Consider the following 16399-nt stretch of genomic DNA (forward strand, 5'->3'; position numbering starts at 1 on the left):
CTGCCCGAGACTTGTCTCCTTGCGTCAATAAGTCAACGCACCTCCCGTCTCATGAATTTTACTACGATTGCCGCTTTACGCACTTTTGTCTGAATATTTGGCGTCTGATATTTTGTTTTCCTCTTTTATTTTTCTGAATTTCAAGCCAATTTATTCATGAGTGGCGAAGTGTAGATTTTCTGTTCGTCGAAAAAATTAACAAAAGGAAACCAGGAAATATTGAACAAAATAGAAAAGTCTTGATCAGAACAGTATCACTTAAAACCCTCAACACTCCGAAAACAACATTCAAATTATTCAATAAATATAATAAATATAAATAAAACTATTAAATAAGTAAACAAACAAAACACAAAACAAAAACATGAAATATGTACAAAATAATTGGAATATCCTACGTGAGCTATAGCTCTTATAAATCATTGTTAGGTTGTGGTTTTATTTATATGATAGCATTAAATATTAACAACAAAATTATTTTTTTGACATGTGTATAGTTTGGTTCTGATATAAATAATTTAAGAAATTTCGGCTGTACTTCCGATCATTTTCAAATGTTCAGGATCCATGTATTTTGGGGTCCTGATTACGAAAAATACATTCAAACAAACAGAAATTCGAGATCTAATTGAAATACATATTTATTATTTAACGAGATATCGACCAAAATAGTTTGCTTTTTAGTCGTCATTTAAAACGAGCGCCGAACCTGGCAACCTCACCTAGATGGGGATGAGCAAACTTGCCAAACGCGTGTCGATATATTATTTCGTTCGTGAGTGTCAGCGATATAGAACTGAAGTGACACGTTAACAGTGGCAAGAAAACATCGATAATCACTGTTAAAAATGGGACCGATATCTTGAAAGCATCGATGACATCGATGTCTAACAGAGAAATGTAAGCGAAACGTCGAACTAACAGAGAAATGTTGGCTGTCGCTTTCGAGCTAACAGAGAAATGTTAGTGTAACATCGAGCTAACAGAGAAATGTTAGCGTAACATCGGCCTAGCAGAGAAATGTTAGCAAAACGCCGAACCAACAGAACAGAAAGAGAGCGACGGCAAAGAAGAGTGGCAACAGCGAAAAAGTGCGGCGAAAGAAAACCTATTTAAGCAAAACGCAACCATTACTCGGTAATTTGTTGGGCGCGTTTTAATCGGAAATCGGGCAAGATGGGAAACTTCGACGGCGATTCTGGAACGGTTTTCGAGCAGAGTTACGCGACGACAAACGGGAATGGAAAGGTGCCGAACGGAAACGGGGCGGCCAGCTTTAGTCCTCCGGAAAAAGAGGAACTTCTCAGCCAGCGAAAATTCTCGGCACCCGCATACACGGAAATTCGCACGCGACGCTGCCATTCGAAGCCCACTCACGACGCCAAGGTGAGCTCAGCGTTTTCGCTCAGTGCATGACGGCATATCAAAAGTTGGCCAAATGCAAAATACAAACTAAAAACCCATTAAAATTGGCCAAAAATGTGCTTCCATTTCTCTCTCTCTCGCTATCTCTCTCTCTCGCTCGCACTTTCAACCGGCAAGTCATCCCATTGATTTTTAGAGAGAGTGAGTGAGAGAGGATGCGTCAGCTGAAAAATTTCGGCCAACTTTTGTTGCATTTTGGGCGGGGTTGGGGGGCGGCGAGTTTCCTCGGCTTTTCCTCGTTTTTCTGGGTCAACCTCCAGCTGATTTTACACCACTGCAGTGTTTTCCTTTTCGCCGCCAGTGCTGTCCAACCGGAATATTTTGGCTATTTCTTAGGGGCTAATTTAAGTTCAAAAGAATAATTGTTAATTGTTACTAAAGCCGATAAACTTTAGGAAGTAGTATACTTCGATAGCATGCCAAAAGAACATAAAAATTTACCCATGTTTACAATGGAATATTGATTTCCGATCAGTGAATTATGAATACATTAACAAAAAATTCATTTCCAAACAATCCAAAGGCCACAATAATAATTTACACTTAGACTTTTAGTTAGTTCTTAATGTTTTTATGGAGTCTTAAAATATGCTCGTATAGCTTTTAATGTTGTGTTTTGAATAATTTGAATTAAATGACAATATTAAATCCCAAAATTAGTACCAATAAAGTTGTACATAAAAATATGTAAATAATTGGTAGAGGTAACTCTTTAGCTATATGCACTGGTTTGATCTTATCATTGTCACTTTTCCGGCACTCCTGCACTCGATTGTAATTTTCCCAGAGGTTGGCCGACCCCAAAAACCGAAATTCACCCCCGTAATACCCGATTCGCCGGGGTCTGGTAATACATAAATTGTCATGCCATGCCGGGCCCGCCTTATCGGGCCCATTCCGTTCCGACCAATCTTTTACGTAAAGCCTCGCAGAATGCGACTCACTGGTGAATGGTGAATCACAAAGTTTCCACAATCGCCGAAGGCAAAAGCAAAAGTATTCGGGTGGGCGTTGATTTGACGGTGATAAGATTTTTTTTGTCCAGTTTCGGGAGCGTAAGAATGTCTGGGGGTGCCAGAGAAAACTATAAGAGGGCTTACCTAATAGATTATAATATTTTTATGGCTAATCTATTAAATATACAATTTTAATACGTAATTTAAATTAAAATGTTAAATAAATATTAAACTCATTAACGATCATTGTTTTCTAATATAAAAATCAATAAGCTCTTTTCTTAAGAATTAATTTTGTGTATGTATTTAATAAATAAGACCTAACAAGTTTAGTGTACACATTAGTTGGCTTTAGTAATTAAATATGTTTTTATTAGGAACTTAATTCTATAGTTTTTTAACCACTTTGCCAGTTCACTTGAACTCAAAAGCTTTATTAGTTTTATCAGTAGTAGAACGTGTGCGCGTGTTTGGAACCCCTTAAACCTTGATATCTTGAACTGAAATTTGTAGCAGCATACATTAATTATAATTCACATGCTTATCAAAATAACAACTTGAATAAATAACTTTTTTTTTTAGATACAGTTAGTTTGAAATTACAAAAATCAAAGAGCCATCCAATTAGCTAATGACTCACAGGTAATGCTTCTTTGGAATCCCCTTGAAAGTCTTTAGGGAACTTTGCCATGTGCTGGTCTAGTGTCAGTCGTTATCTTGACTTCCATGGATCCGCAACATGTGGAAACCATTATCTAGTTCTCAACCCCTTTGTTTCCTTCCTTCCTTCCATTTCTCCAGTTGCAGCCACTCAATCGGGTAATTAGTATTACACATTTTTTTTTATTTATTTACTCAACTCGGCTTCGTCGATATACCCTTACCCAAGTCGGTCCATTAAAAAAGCCAGCAGCGCGTAACCCACTTGATCCCGGCGCCCTCCCCTCCCCGCTCCCCTCCCCTCCCCGCTGCCTACATCTCTATATTTAGTAAACAAGCCCGGTGGCAAATGATAATAAACACGAAATATTATTGTCGCCGACTCGTTATTGTTATACGATTAGGTGAGCGTGTATATACTATACTATATCGCTATACCATATATCAGCAAAGCGAAATGCCCAACTAATGGGAGCTTGTCTATTGAATCTAGATCCTTTGGCCTTAAAATCAATACCCTACTGATTTGTACACTCGAGTAAATAAGTTCATTTGTTGGCCAACGAGGTTGAAGTGTGCCAGTTGGGCAATTGTATATCCAAACACTGTACGGCTTCCCCAGACTTGCCTCTCTTTCATCCAGCGGTCTGCCGTCTCTTTTCCGCCGAGTGTGACTTCATGTCGAACTGGGCTCATGTGAGCATGCAGCAAATTGTTCATCGTTCAGTTGTCGTGTGACTATATAGTATATATGTACGTACCAGGCATGCATATATGGATATGTTAGTTTAGTGTTAATTGGCTGCTGAATTGACTGAACGCACAGAAAGGGCAACCAATTTAAGTTCGACTATAAAATCACGATGATAAAGAATTTTTTTCAGAGGAAAATCTTACCAGATTTAAATTTTCCAAAATTTCACATATAGTTTATAGAGTAATAAAATAATTGTGGAAAAATGTGGAATATTGCCTTTGCATAGATTTCTTAAGGTAGTTAAAGGAAAAGTTTTTTTTTTAATTTGGATACCTATAAACTTTTTATGAATTTAACAAATTTGATTAAGGTATTTAGCTTTTATTAAGTTCTCACAACAATTTTAAGAAATGATGTGTGAATGCATTTTATATTGACTTCAAAAAGGGTTAACTTTAAACTACTTATTTATAGTTCACTGTACCACTATTAAATTAGAAAAGAAGTATGAATGCATATTAAAGACTTAAAGACTTATATAACTTTCTATCCCAGTAGAGGTATAACGCCTAAAACTAGAATTTCTAACCAACTATATTACTCAACCAGTTAAAATACCTATGCTCGCATATTTTCTTTAAGTGTATCACCCCTTATTAATTACTTTTCGCACCTGCTGATCATAGAGTTCTCTAGCCCGATTCCACTTTTAACGCTGATTATCTGCGCTCTGATAAGCGATTTTCAATAAGGGCTATGATGAGATAGATTCCCAGCGATGGCCATAGTCGATCCATTAATACTTTATCTCTTCGCTTTACGCAGAGTCCCAGCTTGGTGAACTACCATCCGGAAAAGAAATGGACCTCCGGTGGACATGCCTCGACGGAATCCGAGTCGAAACCCAACCAGGCGGAGGGGAAGCTGTCGCCGGCGGAGGAGCACAGGCAGAAGACCTCCTTCGAGGAGGTGCCGCTGCACACGGCCTGCCTCACGTACTTGGGCTTCTACCTGCTGATGATCCTGGGCTACATCAACCAGCTGCTCTTCGTGCCCAAGGTGGCCACGGAGAAGGGTCGCGACGGCTATGTGACGCTGTACGATGCCTTCGAGAGCTTCTACTCGCGGTACGTGTACCGCCGCATCAAGGACTGCTGGAATCGCCCCATTTGCAGTGTGCCCGGCGAGGAGCTCACGCTGAAGGATCGCGTCACCGACGACTACGGCTGGAGCTTCAAGTTCACCGGCACGGAGACGCGCTGCCTGAACTTGGGCTCCTACAATTACCTGGGATTCGCAGCGGCCACCGGACGCTGTGCCGACGAGTCGGAGGAGAGTGCTCGGCACTCGGGACTGGCCTACTGCAGCTCCCGCTGTGAGCTGGGCGACAACGAGCAGCTGCGCGAACTGGAGGCCCAGACAGCCCGGTACTTTGGCGTGGAGGATGCCATTGTCTTTGGCATGGGCTTCGCCACGAATGCCCTCAATCTGCCGTCGCTGCTGGGACCCAACAGTCTGGTGGTCAGTGACGAGAAGAACCATGCCTCCATCATCCTGGGACTGCGCCTGTCCGGAGCCACCACCAAGGTGTTCAAGCACAACAACATGCGCGACCTGGAGCGAGTGCTGCGCCAGGGCATCTGCCATGGCAATCCGAAGAGGGGCGGCCAGCCGTGGGACAAGGTGATGATCCTGGTCGAGGGCATCTTCAGCATGGAGGGCTCCATTGTCCGGCTGCCCGAAGTGATTGCGCTGAAGAAGAAGTACAAGGCGTACTTGTATCTGGACGAGGCGCACAGCGTAGGAGCCATGGGCTCTCGTGGCCGCGGCGTTACCGACTACTTCAATGTCGATCCCAAGGAGGTGGACATCCTGATGGGCACCTTCACCAAGAGTTTCGGCAGTGCTGGTGGCTATCTCGCCGGATCAAAGGTGCATTCTCCTTCTGTGTACCCAAAAATAACCCACTAACCACTAACCCATTGTATCTTTTGTACTCCACCAGAAACTGATTGACTTCCTGCGCACCAACAGTCATGCCCATTGCTATGCCGCCTCCATTTCACCGCCTATTGCCCAGCAGATCCTGACCTCCATGAGGACCATTATGGGCGAGGATGGCACCGACATTGGCCGCAAGAAGATCCACCAGCTGGCCCGCAACACGCGCTACTTCCGCCGCCGTCTGGCGCAGCTGGGCGTGATCACATACGGCCACGAGGACTCGCCGGTGGTGCCCATGCTGGTGTACCTCTTCTCCAAGATCGGGTGAGTAGGAGGCGCTGTTTGGGAATCTCTAGATCTCAGCACTGTGCACTTGAATTATAAGCTATTATTATAAGCTAAATCTCTCCCGACTGCAGACGCTGCTTGGCGATTTGAACTGGTTTCATGTACGCGGGAAATGTTTCACTATTATTTCATTTGCTCCTTAACATAATTCATTTCCGTTTGCTAATCCGTTTGCTATCCGTTTCTAGCGCTGTGGTTCGCACCTTGACGACCCGGCACATTGCCGCCGTGGGCGCTGGATTCCCGGCCACGCCCATTATGGAGGGACGCATCCGTTTCTGCCTGTCGGCCGCCCACACCAAGGAGCAACTGGACTTTGCCCTGGAGGCGATAGACGAGATCGCCGACGATCTGGGCCTTAAGTATTCCCGCAAGCCTCGCGATCCGAATCCCGTCGTCTACTAGGATACATAGGAGTCATAGGAGACATAGCAGTTAAGCCAGGGGGGATGTGAAAGTCAGTCTCCCCGAGATTGTTAGACCAAAAGTATAAAACACAGTCCAGATATTGCTAGATCATTCAGGAACGATGGGTTACCACGTGGAGTGGGCTTCTGTTTATGACTAATTCCCCGGGAATATCCATTGGGAAGGGAGCATCACTACAGCAAGGAGAACAGATAAGTACAGCACCTAGCTTAAATGATAAAATATTATTAATTATTTAGCATTTACCTCTACGTAGTTGTTACTGTAATTGTAAACTCCAGTTGTCTTCTTTAGTCCGCCTGCTGCATTTTTGCATTTTGCGTATTTTGTTGGGTAAAGAAGATGTGTGAAATGAATTAAGCAAGTCAAAGTCAGGTTTTGGTTTTGGTTTTGGTTAAATTCAGAGCTAAGCTAAGGGGAAGCCCCTTTTTCGTGGGACAGTCGAGCACCTCGCTTCTACCATTTAAGCCATTTAAGCTGAGCCAAACGAAATTGTAAAACACCATTTCGCTAGGCCTCTGGGGTCCAAAATTTGGGCCATTGTCAGGAACCTATATATATATATATGTATAATGATTATGTATTAATGATTTTATTTTTCTATCAAGAAATAAATAACTGTTGCTTTATCTATTGAACTAACTGTGTAGAGGTGCGATTTCTAACTTTTATTCTTGTTACGCACAAAATAATTGTATAATAGTTGGATCTGGCTGATGATTTGAAATAATAATAACAAACTCAGACTAAAATATTTAAATCGTGTGGAAAACCGAGTGCTGCCAGACCGTCAAACTGAACTTTCGCAGTTTTGTAGTTTAGCAGTACCGCTGCTCAATAGCGGGAAATGTTTAAATGGCATACTTGACAGTTAACAGACTACTGTTAAGTTTTTCCCGCCAATATTCAAAATAAATTCCCTTACGAAATATGTTCTCTAATATATTCGAGAAACAGCTAAGTAAATAAAAATATTAATTATTTACCAATGTGGTAATTGATGGATCTATTTTTCTTGAGAGCTGTGCTGACTTTGATCTGCGACTAAATTAATTTAAAGTATATTATCATTTACAAATCAAACATATTTACAAATTTTAAATATAATTGTAGAAGTTGATATGGAGTTCGCAGAATATTTTCAAAGTTATTAATTGTCGTCGCACATTGGCTTGCAAATAAAACAAGATGTAATTATTTTAAAGACTTTATGCTGAAACATAAGAAATTTAAGCTTAGAGTTCATACTCTCATCCCTTTAAATAAATGGTTTAACATTATATGGAGGCTTTTTTTGGTATTCTTTATGTGACACGGAAATTAAATTTGAATAAAAGAAACGATATATTTTGGACGAAGTCAATGTAAGTAATAAATGCGAATATATTTTAATTGACAACTGAGTATTAAACTTATCCAATCTGTTTTCAACACGCATTCACACATTAAGGCTCGAAGCCAGACTGCAATCCTTGGAATAACAATTTTCTAATTAACAGTAACTCATGACATCTCTGCATCGCTCCCTGTTTTCCTTTTCCGGTGCCGACCACAAAGCCAAATAAATTCCAATTGTAATTGTCTCGGCCTTTCAAGAAATTAAGACAAAGGGCGAACAACTCTCAGATCGAAAGACAATAAGGGGGACGAGGATGGGCGTGCGGCATGTTAAGAGTTTTGTTGGTTTATGGGCTTGGGCAATACTTTCAATTTTATGTTCTGGGCAATATTTATTGAGTTGTTCTTGTTTGTTCTGTGGGGAGTACATGGAAATCGAGTTTAAATTTTGGCATGTGGGAGAGCCTGCCAAAATGCTCGTTAAAAGTGCATTCAAAATGCTTTTAAAGTAACTCGCTGTGCAGGACATTATAGACAATCATTTCAAAAAAATATGTTTTAGTTTATTAATAATTTATTTCAAGAATATAAGTTTTTGTTTAAACTTTAACAGGCAATTTCAAATGCTTGTCTTTTCATTTTTTAATGATTGTTCCGAAACCAACACTGCTGTTTTGCTGCTTTCTGGCTCCCATTTGAAAAATATAAAATCGGTTTTTTTATTAGGCGTAATGTAAAACCAAGCCAAGTCTTTTTAGTTGTCTTTTCATGTAGTAAACCATTAAATAATTTTTTTTTTTTTGACACTTTATCTGTATATACTTTTGTTGGTATTTGAATCTCTGATTTACTTGAAAAGATTGAATATCGAATGACATTTTAAAAGTATGCCTGCAACAGGGAAAAACAATTAAAATTGCAGCAATATTTTAATGTTTTACAGCAATCGTGTATGGAAATCAGGTGAGAGTGCTATGATAATTCAGGAAATACATATATACCCAAGCGATTTGCAGGTTGAATAGATTGACAAGGCCACATCAGTTTCGATGTGTTTAATTTATCTGCCGCTTTCTGTTTACTTTTTTCGAGCTGCCAAAATGGAAAATGACAATACACGTCGGTATACAAATATGTGTATCCTAGGCAAGCACGTGTGAGTGGGTGGGTGGTTGGTCGATTGGGTGGCGCTGCTTTTCCAGCTTTCCCAGCTTTTCCCAACTTGGTGTGAGTAATTGACTACGTGCGTATAAAGTTTGTGCTGGCATTTTACCCGAGTACGAGTACTGCCAAAGTGGCTGCAACAACAACGCCAGCATTTTAGCCTGCCCTTGAGTGTGGTCAACAGTTTGAGTGTGTAGAGTGTGTGTGGATGCAATCATAAATATGCATCCTGTTGGCCATTTGTCATGGCTTTTTTCCCGATGCCGCAGACAAGAGTCGAGTCTGCATCTTCAGCACCGCAAGTGCCCGAGCTCGAATTCAAATGCTGTTTTCCTGAGCGTCCTTTAATAGAGATTGATAAGGATAAGAGGCCAATCGGGGTCACCGATCGGGCTATCACGAAACATCAGCCATTCTGTGGCCTCCATGGCGTGCTTTCATTTTTCTTATCCTTTACAAATTTCTGATGCCCTTTTCGCGTGCAGCTTGTTTGTTTTACCACCTGTGTTTTTTTCCGGCTCCATGGAAAAACTATAAACGTGCTTTACTCGCTCACGAAAGTAAATTTCGGTGAAGCGGAAAAATCCATAACATCACGATATTAACTGGCCATTTGGATTTTAAAAACTGGGTAATTAAAAAACTTGTAATAAACCCAATAAAAAAAAACATTTAAATTCTCAATAAAATTCTGTCCTAAGAATTTTTATTTTCGGTTCTTTTATGCAGTACTTATTAAGCCTTAATCCAAAACAATATGATTTTACAAAACATATCAGTGTCACAAATAATGGAGTCAAACCATATTTTCAGCAACTTGAAGAATAAATCACGCTGAGGTCCACATACATAACGTTCTTAAATTTGTTTTTACATACGTAGTTTATTTAATGTTTCCCCTTCAAACTTGAGTTACTTTCTGAGGACTTTTAGACGGTGCACCTTTTATGTTGCACCCTGGGATACGCAGTTGTTGTGCTTAAGTTTCAAGTTTCCCCGCAACTCCCGCGGTTCGGGCTCAGAAATACAATTTTAATGTTTCCGCTTTCTTTGCAAAATATGTGGGCAAGGTATGAACACATTCGGGTTCTATTTTTCTTTCTTCTTATATCCGCCGAACGGGAAGTTGCATTTTGTGTGCTTCATAATCTGATAAAATGTTGCAAAAAGTTTCCCCTCGTCAAGCTGGCGCAGTGGGAATTTATGCAATGCGGAAAAATCCAAGTCCGAATCCTATTTGTGAACGCTCGAAGCATGCAAATGACGGCCTTTGAGTTATGCGCATACTTTTGATAGCCACTGTGCGGTTGGAGGGGTTGATGGCGTTGTGGCAAAGCGATTGATAACAATAGGGCGATCAGATCTGGGAGGTAAGCCGATCCTATAGATTTTCTTTGGGTGTTATATTTAGTTTGTAATGTATAAATTAAATATATTGTATTACTATTTCATTAGTGTTATAATACCTTTCGCATACCTAAATGTGTATAGCTGTATATACATACAATATATATTTATTTACGACCTCTTTTAATAACAAATCCATGAGACTTTAAACCTTGTCCTTGGGGCACACACTTCTTCGTCGTTTCAATTTTGATTTCCATTAACTCAGTGCCAGGACATCACCCATCAAAGTGCAAACAAATTAATCTTAACCCCGTTTGCAGGAGTGGATTGGCAATCTGTTACACGACTTCACTTCGGATGCTATTACTTAAGCACATGTTTTATAAAAAGATCCGCTGGAACGATTTTTCATGGGCAAACGTATCGCCCGGCTGCTCCGTTATGGATAAAGGAAAAAGGGAATCCTGACTATAGACGAGGGCCAGGGACAATCAGTCATTTGCCAAAAAGGCTGGCAATGAGACGTTGCTTGACTTTTGTTGCTGCTCAAGGATCAAGGATATGGATACATGTATGCACTCGCTTTGTGCTCAACACTTTCGATTCGACACACACACACATACACACGCACACACACGTTAATCAATCACAGTGCCCCCGCTCCCCAGAAAAGGATGGGATTTACACAGGGAATCTGCTGAGATTTTCACCAGCAAATTTAAATGTCCTTGCGCCTGCCGAGGCAACCGCAAATTAAATTTGCTGCCGAATGCTCTGAAGGACACGGAATCTCTTGCGGGACTCGACCGCAGATTTCTAATTAATTCTATGGACGGCGGCAGAGACTGAAATGGCAGTCAAGTCCTGCAGACACCTTAGCACCTGTCACCGGCACATGCTAAATGTCCTGGCCCACAACTTTCGGCTCGAGTGGCTGCCTGGCTGCCTGGTCGGGCATCATTAAGTCCTGTGTTTTGTGGGCCGACAGCTTCTTGTTAACATTTATGGCTATTGTTTTCTCCAGACGATGTGTGGGCGTGGTCACGGCTAATGTCTCCCAAATATTCAAGCAATTTACTGGCCCAAATTAAAATATCTGTTGGGGCAATATGCTGGTGCCCAGTTGTTTATGCTAACCACATCGATTTGGGGATATCTTAATCAGGAGTATTGAATCGAGGGTGCCCATGCTGGCTATCTTTCTATGCGGAATGAAAGTCATCTGTCGTCAAAGGATTTTATATCCGATGCTTGATACATATTGTAATTAAATTAAGCGTGAATATTCCCAGATCAATTATTATTTGTGGAACTAATTTAATTTGAATATTATTTGATTAGGTACAATATTATATTGAACATAGATGAGAGGTTTGTAGTATGCCTTAAACAAACTAATTTAAAATCACAGAAGCTAATTGCCTTTAAATAACTTTAATATGATTAAATTATATTAAATTAAATAACATTTTTTCACTTACATAAACCAACCAATTAGTTTTTAGAAATTGTTATTATTTTACAAAATGCGAAACAATTGAGACGTAATTTAGTTAAACAAGGGTTGTTCTCTTTAAAAAATGTATTAAAGTAAACAATTAACTGAAATTGACAGTGAATAAGAGCAGCTTGAATTGCTTAGATTTTGAATAGTCAATTTATTTTTTTTTTTATTTTAATCAAAAGTATTTAACATTCCGCATGCCTCTTCCTAGACGACTTTAATTGAATGAAATAAGTCCAATGTTGCAGATATTTATCAAACACGTTTAGTCATGCCAGTATCTGTAGTGAATTGCATTAAGATCGAAGGCAATGTGTCACGTGGCGTATGCGTAATTTGATTATTAATTAAATTGATAGCCACGAGCGAACAAACGGTGGCACTCAAACGGAGACCAATCGAATTAGGTCAAGAGGGGAGAGTGGAGGAACGGAGAAAGCCTGGCCGGAAGCTGAGGCCACAAAAACAATGACCCGTGTTTAATGACAGGCACAAAGGACAATGGCCGACAGATCCTAAGCAGCATCCTCGGTCCAGTCCGGTCCAGTCCAAGTCCAAGCCAAAGCCAAAGCCAAAGCCCAAGGAGTAATGGGAAGTAAACAAATCAAATGAGATTTATTATGTGACACGCATAAAACGAGGACAATCGCACGGCTTAACGAGTGGGGACAGCATGTGAGCAGTGCTCGGCATTCGGCACTCTCCATTCTCCATTCACTGGGACCATTAAATCAATTGAGTGTAAGATGGCACGCACGAGACTTGGCCACAACCTCCATCATTCCGTTTCCAGCCAATTCCCGGAAATGCTTTCTAATTAACGCGCCTCATTTAGCACACGCCTTTGCTCGCCACTCGAAGAAATGGCAAAGATCAAACCGCTGGGGTCAGAAACACTGTTCAAAGTTTAAATGAAATGTAAGTTTTTTAAACATGGTCAATTTTTAAATAGTTAAATATTTGCCAGCGGTACTCAAGTTTCCATTGTAATATCTAAATTAAGTTTTTATTTTTATGGTTCTTCTATGAATATCCGAAATTTTTTACTGCCGCATAAATACTTTAAAAAAAAAACATCCACCTTAAATATTAATATAAATACTAAATTAACATATAATAAACTTTAGATAGTATTTTTCACAGTGCCTGGCTTTTGTGGAACCAAGACTTTCGAGCACAATTTGTTATCAATCAAAGACTAAACTGTCCTCAATCTTGTCGAGTTCGTTGAACATGAACATGATCCCTGAAACAACAGCGACAGGATTATGGGGCAATTATGTGCAAGTGCTTAGCGCATTTCCCAGCTAATTAGCCATTTGGACAACATGAACTGCTGCAATTCGGGTGTCCACCGCCAATTGAATTCGCAATTGAATGCCCAGCGGGCAATGCCTCCTCCATCTACTGACCTGGTTGGCATCGGAAATGGTGCTGGAATGGGTGGTGAATATGGGATGGAAAATGGCATGGAAAGTGGCCTGCAGGCCACCTACAACATGGCCAACAGAAGCGCGACAGATGACGATGATGCGGGGGCCAGGGCCACCTGCCAGGCAGGCGGCAATCAAAGGGGTAGCCCAACCCCACCCTTTGGCCAGCTGAACACTCCCCCGCCCGGGGCAGTTTTAATAGCCTTTTGGATTTTGGCTGCGAGAATATTCGTATTGTGAAATCGACAATGGTTTGCTGTGGCCTGCAGAGGAATGACTGAGCAGAGGGAGGGGTGTGCGGGTGGCAGGAAAGCATCCAGTGGCAATGGCAACATGTGTGAGCTCCCCAGCTGTTGCTGCCTCTGGTTCGAATTCCTACAGCTTGTCAGGAAGCACAACTAAAACAACTGAGCATTCCTCTCAACATCTCATTGAGTAAAGCATTAAATGGCCAAATCAGAGCTAAATACCAAAATAGTTATTTCAATGTTTACTTTAATGCATCTTACAGGCTAAAGGTTTTCACCTGAAAGTTGCATCTTCGTTTGATTTAATGAAACATTTTTTAGTGAGTACAATTATTATTAAAAGCAAATTTGAGAAGACCTATGCTTTCAAGACCTATACTCTTTTAATTTCTTTTCTGTTTTAAATTTATTTCCCATTAATTCAATAACAAACAATTCTCTTATTGTCAATATACTTACTACAATCATCGTTAAACAATGTCTATGGATTACCTGGCTTGTTAGAATTTAGTGTCCCCATATGAAAAATAAATCGTAATAAAATTTAAATTTGTTCCGGCATTTTCCCCTATTTTTCCTGCCCTGCTCTGAGGAGTATGCATCGCATCCGTATCAAAGGAAAATCGTGGGAGTGCTGGGCGAGTGCAGCTGGCAGCGACAACTGGCGGAAGTAATAGCAACATAATCGATTTGATGTTGCCGCCTTTCCCTTTATCCTGGCTGCAGTTTGCTGGCTGAGGATGTGGACTCGGATTTGGATTCGGATTCGGATACGGAAGCTTGCTGCTCTTGGCAGGAAGTAATTTTCCAACAGTCACAAATCTGAGAAATATTAAGGTTGCCTATGGCGCAAAGACTCTGGATTTGGTTATTGAAAATTGCACACAAAAAAAATGCCCAAAAAGCGATGAGCTTTGTTCAATCGGCTTACCAGCTGGGATTACCAAACTATTTGAGCGCATTTTAATGGGATTTATGTAAAATGTCTTCACTGCCAGATGTGCTGAAATTTTAAATGAAGTGATGAAAATTGTTTCATGACCAAATAGACAAATCAGAAATCAGTAAAAACTTGGCTAGACATGTGCTAAAAACCCGCTTGATGGACAAGCAAAGTCGACACAAATCCTGACAACTCGAAAGTTAAACGGAACTGTGACTCCTGGCAATGTTGACAGGATGACAGGCCCCGTAAATGGCAACTAAAACTAACAGCGAAGAAAATGCTAAAAATTGCTACAATGCAGCAAGCTGCTATCATTTGTTGGCGTTATTTTTGTCGTTGTAGTGTCATTATTTGCCATAATACCCGCGATGTTGCCGTCATCAGTTTTGTCGCATTTTTGTTAAGCACAAAAATCATATTTTATATGCCACAAGGCGACCCAGTTGGCCAAGAAAAGAACGAGCTTGCTAGAGAGGAGTCCGTGCCACTCATATTTCATAAATTTATGTCCAGTCAGAGCTGGAAATTATTAAAGTAGCTAAGTGTTTATGGTTACAAAAGGTATATTCTTAAAAGCAATGTAAGAAACATAACATTATAACATAATAACATAATATAACATAATTATTATAATTATTTTAATGTTTGGAATGTTAATTGGAATATGTATATGTTATGTTGTTTTCAAATTAACACAATTACTCAAAGAAAATACATATTATGTTGGAAAGCTAATTGATATAATTCCAAATAGTATTCAAAATACAATATAATTGAGTATATAAAAATGACCTGTTTAAAGATTAACGTTTGAAATACAGTAATTTAAAGTAAGCTCTTTACAACCAATTCGATTAGCTTGGACTTTATTATTATTTGATTATTTTTGGGAAATAGAGTGGGTGTGATCGCTGGCACTCGCTCATCACTGGCAAGAACATTAACACGATTTCGTTCACCTGCTGCGCGGTGCCTGGATCTCCGCAACTCCGCACCTCCGTTGCTCGCCTGGCTGCCACTTTTACATTTTAACATAATCATAAATTTTTATGCGGCGCGCCGTCTGCAAGGAATGTGCCGCCCATCGTCCTTTGTCCTTTGCCCCTCGCTGCTCTGTAGTTACAGTTGCCTAGTTTCGATAGTTGGTCTCTGGCCGGGCACCTTGTGGCGTTGTGGAAGGACCTTCGTCCTTGCCGCTTACTTGTTGCTCGCACTCAACAAATTGTTACCCCCTCCAAGACCGACCGCCGTCGACCTTCTTTTTGGGGGTAATCGTAATCGTATTTTGCTCCTTCAAGTGTTTCCCTTGAGCTGTTTCCGTTTCTAATACATTTCCCCCTTCGTTCTCGCATTCGGAGAGCACGTTCTACGCTGTCAGGTACAAAGTGGCGTATACGTAATGTCTTCATTTCCATTGTGTGACGCTGGAGTTGCGTGCGCCAATTTATTGTAAATTTATGCCAAGGCGGGCAAACTCCGATTTTTGTTTTGGCAGTTCCATTTCTCACGCCAATTTCAATGTATTTGGCACGGGCTTCGAATGCAAAACTGAATTGATATCTCAAAACATTGTTTGATTTGCTTTGAAAAAATTTTTGATTTTATTTAAAATGGTAATCTAGGTAATCAACAACACAGAAAATTGTTTAAATTAACAAGTAAATGCGATGTTGCTATCAATCATAAGCCACTTAAATATATGAAATTAAATTTAAATATATATAAATATAACTTCAACTGCAGTTAAATAATAAGAGCAATCATAAAAATATATTTACAATGCATTAAAGTACTTTGCATTCCGATCACTAATTAAATATTTTATTGAATAGATTTCCAATTTCCACTCAATACACAATAACTTTTTGCAAATTTGTTGTAAATTTTGAATTTTCAAATTAAATCCTCGCTTTTTTTCACTCACGCCTTATCAATGAATTTGATTTGATTTCGGTGT

General features: G+C 40.2%; 1 protein-coding gene across 1 annotated transcript; it reads left to right on the plus strand.

Moving 5' to 3' along the window:
- Positions 1-1052: 1052 nt before the first annotated feature.
- On the plus strand, positions 1053-7097 carry LOC108138265 (serine palmitoyltransferase 2). The gene is made up of 4 exons (XM_017260415.2): positions 1053-1386; positions 4564-5670; positions 5744-6006; positions 6219-7097. The coding sequence occupies exons 1-4, from the start codon at positions 1177-1179 to the stop codon at positions 6433-6435; spliced, it is 1797 nt and encodes a 598-aa protein (XP_017115904.1). The 5' UTR covers positions 1053-1176; the 3' UTR covers positions 6436-7097.
- Positions 7098-16399: the final 9302 nt, after the last annotated feature.

The sequence above is a fragment of the Drosophila elegans genome, unplaced genomic scaffold (assembly GCF_018152505.1).
Source record: "Drosophila elegans isolate 14027-0461.03 unplaced genomic scaffold, ASM1815250v1 contig_814, whole genome shotgun sequence".
In the NCBI taxonomy this organism is placed as follows: domain Eukaryota; kingdom Metazoa; phylum Arthropoda; class Insecta; order Diptera; family Drosophilidae; genus Drosophila; species Drosophila elegans.

What these genes read in the sequence shown, in the direction of transcription:
- LOC108138265 (XM_017260415.2), top strand. Translation starts at nt 1,177, where the DNA reads ATGGGAAACTTCGACGGCGATTCTGGAACGGTTTTCGAGCAGAGTTAC. An exon ending in AGCCCACTCACGACGCCAAG is followed by an intron (nt 1,387 to 4,563) that starts GTGAGCTCAGCG and finishes CGCTTTACGCAG; the next exon opens with AGTCCCAGCTTGGTGAACTA. An exon ending in GCTATCTCGCCGGATCAAAG is followed by an intron (nt 5,671 to 5,743) that starts GTGCATTCTCCT and finishes GTACTCCACCAG; the next exon opens with AAACTGATTGACTTCCTGCG.